The sequence below is a fragment of the Pteropus medius genome, unplaced genomic scaffold (assembly GCF_902729225.1).
Source record: "Pteropus medius unplaced genomic scaffold, Ma_sr-lr_union100, whole genome shotgun sequence".
NCBI lineage: Eukaryota > Metazoa > Chordata > Mammalia > Chiroptera > Pteropodidae > Pteropus > Pteropus medius.
The window spans coordinates 540,302-547,944 of NW_024346501.1; the positions used below are offsets into that span (position 1 = coordinate 540,302).

Here is a 7,643-nt window from a genome sequence, read left to right on the forward strand (position 1 = left end):
AAGTAAGGTTTCTTTTCGGACTGTAGGATGTGCACTTGGGCCTGGAGCAAGCAGCTTCAAGAGCCTCTGTAAGCCTACAGTGCCGCCTGCTGGAAGAACTTTTTATTTCATGCAATTTTAGTAAGTTGAATGTGATTAACCAGGAAAAGCACAAAAATATAAAAGCAGTCAGCCAACCCCATCCGTTCCCATATATTGTAGGCAAATAGAGGCCCAGCCTATAAAGAGAAATTCTGCCAAAGGGAGAGAGGGATGAGAGGGGTGGAGAAAGGGAGTTAGGAAGGAAGGAAAATAGATAATTGCACTTCAGTTAGGCAGTCATTAAGTTAACTATTGTACAGATACTATCTCTAAAACCAATGCATAGGTAAACAGTTTTATGAGATGCCTAGGAATAGCAGTACCAATATTATATAGAAAATATATGCCCATTAAACAAAAACATGAAAAGCAAGGTATTAAAACCTGTGGACCTGCTCCGCAATCAATAAATATTACATTTTATGCCAACAAGAGGCTCTAAGCCAATCAAAACTGGTCTCTGCTCAATAAGTCTTGCTTAAAATAACCACAAGGAAGTTATACAGACCTAAGAACTACTCCAGCTAAAAGCAAAAATGATGGGCTCTGACAAGTTTTGAGGAGAGAAAAAGGAAGGCACAGTTTCAGAGTCATCTGGCAAACAATAGTAATAGCTATTATACACTTAGGAAAATTTTAATCTTGGAATAAGCCAGAAACCTTAAACAAAACACAAATAAAGATCCTGGAAATTTTAAGCTGGGATTTTTCGTCTATGACTATAAGCAGCTGATGCAGCCCCTAGTGTGGGGTGCCATCATTACCACCAGTGTCACCCACAGCAGTGATTTTTTTGAGAATGACACTGCTATGTCTAGGTATAGGTATAAGAATAAAACCTAACTTTAAAAAATGAAAATGTTTTACTTCCTCATTCCACATCTAGTAAAGTCACTCATTCTGTTTTTTCTTTTTCGGTTGCATAGATTTTCTAAATACAATAACCACATTACTGCTAAAGACAAAGCCAATAATGCCATTGAGAACAGAGTGGGCTGGGGAGGGAGAACATGTCAGAATTTTTCAAAATGAAGAATATTTGGCTCTTTAGTGCATACCAGGAAAATCTAGTCTTTCAATGGTTATTTAAAATTTCTACAAAGACTGAGATTCCTGTGAAGCCCCTATTGTGTGAATATCATCCCCTGCCTCTAGGATTGGGCCACTTTATTTGTTCAGAAAGACCTGGACCTTCCTCAGTTTCTTCAGCATGACTCGGTAGCTTAGGACGTGTGCTATTTAATGCTGGTGGCCTAGCAATTCTAATTGAAAGAAAAGGCAAAGGCAGACGTTGGACATAACTTTAAAGGTGAAATCTATGTATAATTGCATTTCTTTTCTTCCTCTGCCACTCTCACCGTAAATGGTTCTAAATGTCAGTGTGGCCTAATATAAAGAACATGAGCTTTGAAGTCAGGGAGACTTGGGTTCAAATCCCAGCTCTGTCGTTTATTAGCTGGGTGACTTAGAAAAATGTAGTTCATCTTTCTGAACATATTCATTTCTCCTCTGTAAAATGGGAATAATACGGTGCCCACTTCATAAGTTCTACGAAACAAGTTATGGAAAGTAAACGAAAAACTATGATATGCCTAGCTTGGTGCCAGGCTCATAGAAGGAACCCAAAGAATGAGGAAGACAATGCCCCTGCAGATAAGGAGTTAATGTAAGAGAGGGGGGAAGAAAATTGTTCATACTCTTCTACTTTGCAGAATAGACATGGCCTAAGAACCGAGAGAGGGTAAAAAGGCACACGGGAACAGAGGACCTAAACAGACCTAAAGAGCCATTCACTCTTGAAAGCTGTTTGTAAAAAGTTCAGGCAGGGTGGCTATTCTGGCATTCACACTGTCCCTCTCCAGTTTGTCCCTGAGCCTCCTCAAGGGGCGTTATTGGAAACAGTAGCTCTGCAGGTTACACCAAAGTCTGGCCTTGACACTGCCTGGGCTTACAGGCCCTGTGGCTGAGGAGGTGTAAGGAAAGACTGAGGTTTCCAGAATAAAAGGCTCAAAAAGCCCAGGATAAGGATGAAAGATGGGGTCTTGGAATGTTCACTGGGCCACCTGCTTCCTTGCCATCCTTTCAATCACCTCACACAACGTGTGGGATGTGGTAGACATTTAATGTGTATTTGTAAAATGGATTCTCTGGTCCAGAGCACAAGGGTGAGCAGAGAAAACCAGACTCTGGGCAACTCTGATGCTTCCTTTTCCTCTGGCCACTCAGGATGGTGACTCTGGGTGGCAATGGCTTCTGAGGCAGATATCTAGACCCTGGGAAGATTATTTATCCCCCACTGAGGCTCAGTTTGTTCATTTGTAAAGTGGGAATAATATTTTCACAGAGCTGTTGATAGGATTAAATTAGATAATATATACTTAATACAGCAGAGGGCCTAGTGCATTGTAAAAACTACAGAAATGCCGGCATTTCGGTTGTCATCTTCACTATAGTAATATTATTAGTATTATTATTATTCTGACTTCCTGCCACTCATGTTGTTCTAGACCACTGGCTTTCCAATCTCAGAGTACTCCCAGGCATAATAATCAATCTTCTTGAGTGTAGAAACATTTAGAGTCACGGCTCAAAGCTTTCTCCATCCTCTAATAAGCTGTTCCAAAAACAACGTGTCAGCAAGGCCATGCTCCTCTTGAAACCGGTAGAGAACAATCCTCCCCCGCCACTCCCTAGCTTCCAGCGGGGTTGTCAATCCTTGGCGTTCCTTGCCTCACAATTTTATCGCTCCAGTATTTGCCTCCATTGTTATGTAGCGTTCTCTCTGTGTGTCTGTGTCTGCACATGGCACTGTCCTCCCTGTGTGTGTGTCTCTTTCTCCTCTTCTCATAACAGTACCTGTCATATTGGATTAAGGGCCCAGCTCTACTCCAGTACAACCTCATCTTAACTAATTATATCTACAACAGCATTATTTCCGCCCCCCCTCCCCAAAATCATATTCTAAGATACTGAAGATTGGGACTTCAACATATTTTGCGGGGGAACACAATTCAATCCACAACATTTAGTAAAATATTTCATGTGTCATGGGAACTAAAATTTGCATTTACTAAACAAAAATATTATACCTTAAAGTTCATACTCTGTTTACTCTTAATTTTAAGAAACATGTTAAAAACTCCAACTGGCCACGTAGAACGACAGAATTGAAGGACTCACCTCTGTTTATTTGTCTTTATCACTTATTTGCTATCTTTATTTGAAATCCAATGTTTAAATGAAGTATAACTACCAGAGTTGGAGACACAATTGTGCCCCCAAGTAAACTTATTCTGAGTGAAAGCATGTAGCTGCATCCTCATGTATAACTGATAGAGTTGCCAGACAAAATACTGGGCGCATGGTTAAATTTGAATTTCGAGTAAGTGATAATTTTTTAGTATGTTCCAAATGAGTATGAGACATAGATATACTAAAAAATTATTCATTGTTATTCAAAACTCAAATTTAAGTGGCATCCTATATTTTTATTTAATAAATCTGACAATCCTAACTGAGAAATGTCTGAATTAACTTTTGTGTTGGATACAAGGTTTATGAAAGGATAAGAAACAAAAATATGGTAAGTTAAACTTTTATTATTATATATTATTATTATCATATCCTTATGTTATCATTATATGTTATTAAAATTTAATATTAAGCACAATAATTATTTGGAATTCAGACCTACAAAGGAATTTTTCAGGAAAGAAAAATTTAGACATTATTTAGAATTGCCAAACAGTGATAACAAAAAGCAACCTAACTTTTAGTCGGTTTCATAAGGTTTTATAATTGTTTTTAAATTTTCTACAGAAAATGCACTTTCTTAATGTCTGCACATGCGACTGGCCTTGATAGGCCACTGACTGAGCATAGCAAAAATCATATATTGATAGGATGCTTTGCAGTTTCTAAAGCCCTCTCTCACATCCATTATTTAATTCAGTACTTGCAACAGTCCCTTGGATACAGAGGTGGTTAGAACAATTGTGAAAATGAGTGAGTGTGTGTGACTGACCTACTAAGCCATGCACTTCCTACAAGGCAGAGCTAGGACTTAGCCCTGTCTTCTGACCTTTTATTGAAAGCCCTTTCTCCCTGACGCTTTGGTTCTAATGCTGGTTTTCCCACACACTAACCTAAGTCAAGTCACTTTACTCTCTTGGACTCAGTTTTCTCATCTCTCCAAAAGGAAAGAGTTGGCCCAGGTGATTTTTGAGATGCCTTTCAGCTCTGAGATTCTACAGCTCAGACCTTGGGATGGGGCCATGTGCAGGCATTCATTCACCATGGGCGGGAGCAAGGGAGGAGAATCGGGACACAGCCAAGGGAAAGTGAGGGCAGGTGTGGAAGCATCACAAATGTTACTTCCTTCATCATTTGGCCTCAGAAAGTAAAGTGCCTTCATGTAAACAGAACACAGTCTGCCCCTAAGACTTGAGAATGATACTAAGGAAGCGTTCTGAGAACTCACTTTCATCAATTCACACACTTGCCCGAGATCTGTATGTACAGACACACACACACACCCAGAACAAGAGGACCAAGATTCTTTCCAGATAGTATGTGACACTCTCATTTTGGACACTCCACAGTTTCCACCACCAGACAGCATGCTGTGGATCTGAAGCTCCTGCTGTCTAATTCGAGGCGGGTCTGACCTAATTGACACATGTGTGATCCAGCTACTCGATCTCTAGCATGGAAATTTACCATGCCTGCATGGAGCTTTACTGTGCCTGAATACAATAGGTATCTCTGCCACTGGGTTATTGAGTTTTAATTATTGCCTTGGTGAAGTGTTATGACATTATGTTGGTGTGTGCAGAGAAGGTACGGAAGTGTGTTAGGCAGAAAAAAGACAGGAGGATAGGGCAGCGCCCTCAGTGGTCCCCCAGATCTGTCTCTTGCTTCAACAGTGTTTGGACGGAACAGACTCAAGGACACCCCTTCTTCCAGCCTCTGACTAACCTTCAACCTCTTTTCCAGTTGTGACCTTGAGAACCTGCTCAGCCATCCTTGGCTTCTGAGACCAGCCAACTCTGTTTTTTGAGCTTAACTCCTTATTGCCAAACAACCACAAGCTCTTAAATCCATCAGAATTTTTCCACTGACGTGGAGGCTGCTGTCAATCGCCTGGTCAACCTGCATCTGCTGGCCTCCTGCACTTACCTCTCTCTGGGCTTCTATGCTGACCGCGATTATGTGGCTCTGGAAGACGTGGGCCACTTCTTCTGCAAGTTGGTTGAGGAGAAATGCGAGGGAACCAGCATGGTGGCCTCATCCTCTTCCAGGACCTGCAGAAGCCTTCCCAAGATGAGTGTGGTAAAACTCAGGATGCCAATGGAAACCACCACGGTCATGGAGAAGAACCCGAACCAGACCTTTTTGAATCCGCATACCCAGGGTTCTGCCCACGCAGACCCTCATATCCGTGACTTAGAGGAGGAGGTGAAAATCATCATCATCAAGAAGATGAGTGACCACCTGACTAACCTCTGCAGGCTGGCCGGCCCCCAGGCTGGGCTGGGCAAGAATCTCTTCAGAGGCTCACCCTCAAGCATGACTAGGAGCCTTTGGAGCTCAGAGGTTTTAGAGGGGCTCCTCTGCACCCCCCTAGGGTTGGTCTTGTGCCTGAGCCTCTCCCTGCAACCACTAGGCAGCCTTCTAACCACCCTGGAGCCCTCTCCATGCCTTGGACCAAATTGAAACATTAAAGCTTTTTGCAGCTGCAGAAAGGAAGGAAGGAAGCCGAAGGAAGGAAGGAAGAAGGAATAGGAAGGAAGGAAGGAAGGAAGGAATGGAATGGAATGAAGGAATAATGGAATAATGAATAATAATAAATAGTTTAAGGAAGGAATAATAATGGAAGGAAGGAAGGAAGGAAGGAAGGAATGAAGGGAAATAGCTGGGAAGGAAGGAAGGAAATGGTAGAAGGAAGGATGGTATGAGGATGGTGCCGGAAATAATGAATGATGAAGGAAAATAGAAGAAGGAAGGAAGGAAGGAAGAAAAGGAAGGAAGGAAAGGAGGAAGGAATAGAAAAGAAGGAAGGAAGGAAGGAAGGAAGGAGGAAGGAAGTTGAGGAAGGAAGGAAGGAAGGAAGGAGGAAGGAGGAAGGAAGGAGGAAGGAGGAAGAATAGAAGAAAGCGAAGGAAGGAAGGAAGGAAGGAAGGAAGGAAGGAAGGAAGGAAGGAAGAAGGGAAGGAAGGAAAAAAGGAAGGAGGAAAGGAAGGAAGGAGGAAGGAAGGAAGGAAGGACACATCTCGAGAAGAATCAGTCCTGCATCCTTAATCTCTGGATTGATCTGAGATGGTAATCTTCCAGATGTCAGGTGGTCTGGACACATGAACATTCTTTCCTAAATTCTTCAGAGGTATATATCACATTTATATATACCTCTAGGCATTGATTCATAACTGAAAAGTTCAAAAGTTTAAGTCTTCAGGCTAGTTAAAGGAGGATAAAATCTATTCCTCACACTCATGTTTCTGCCTATTCTGGTTTAAGCAATTTTGTTAGCTTGGTTATGGTGACTCCATTTGGTTTCCTCATTCTTTCCTTGGGTGGCTTCAAAGAGATGGCATGGTGGGCCAGGGCAGGCCCTATCCAACAGGCCAAGACAGCCCAATGCCTGGGGAGCAAAATGCATGGGCACGGCCCTCTACGACGGTCTATAGGGACCCTGGAATCAGTACCCAGTTTAGCCCTTGAAAGGATGGACTGGGTCCTGGTGAGGATTTCTGAGAGACTCACAGCGATGCCAAGGTCCACCCCAGTTCCATAGCAGAGTTGCCTGTTCCCCTGAAGCCAGATGTCAGGGGAACTATTTAGTATTGCCATCCTAGGCATGGCCATGATGCGAGACACTTGAGATAACCAACCCCCACGGCGGCCCTGTGTATCCTCCCGGCACAGGTCCATAAGGGGTCTGACTCAAACAACCTTCCCCACTTCCTATCAGCAGTGCAGTGCAGGGAACCCCTGGTTCCAGGAAGACGGCCTGCAGGACATGGGTAGCTCCTATTCACACAGGCCTAGAGGTCCTCAGTCCCGGCAAGTGTAATGATAGACTGGGCCACAAGCGGGAACTTGTGGGGGACACACTGGGCTTCCAGGGTCCATCCTGCTCCAAAACAGAATAGCTGATTCCCTTAATGCCAGATGTACATAGAATACATATATACCACATACATGTTTATACAGTTGACCCCTGAACAACGCAGCGGTTAGGGATGCTGACCTCGTGCAGTCAAAAATCTGCATATAACCTCTGATTTCCCCAAAAGTTATTTGTCCCTCAGTAGATAACAGGGGCTCGGTTCCAGGACCCCCATGGATACCAGAATCTTCAGAAGTACAAGCTCTCCATATAAAATGATATAGATCAATGCATATAGTTGGTCCTCTGCCTCTGCAGACTCCCAACCACGAATAGAAAACAGTATAGGTATTTATTGAAGAACATCTGTATTTAAGTGAACTGCAATTCAACTCTATGCTGTTCAGAGGTCAATGGTATATGGAAATAAGAACTGCACAATAACCAATATAGC

The 7,643-nt window shown here is 42.8% G+C and overlaps 1 protein-coding gene across 1 annotated transcript; it reads left to right on the forward strand.

Annotated features, from left to right (window-relative positions):
- Window positions 1-3,442: 3,442 nt before the first annotated feature.
- LOC120613139 (ferritin light chain-like) lies at window positions 3,443-5,796 on the forward strand. Its single transcript, XM_039875749.1, has 2 exons — window positions 3,443-3,463; window positions 5,188-5,796. The coding sequence occupies exons 1-2, from the start codon at window positions 3,443-3,445 to the stop codon at window positions 5,794-5,796; spliced, it is 630 nt and encodes a 209-aa protein (XP_039731683.1).
- The last annotated feature ends 1,847 nt before the right edge of the window (window positions 5,797-7,643 follow it).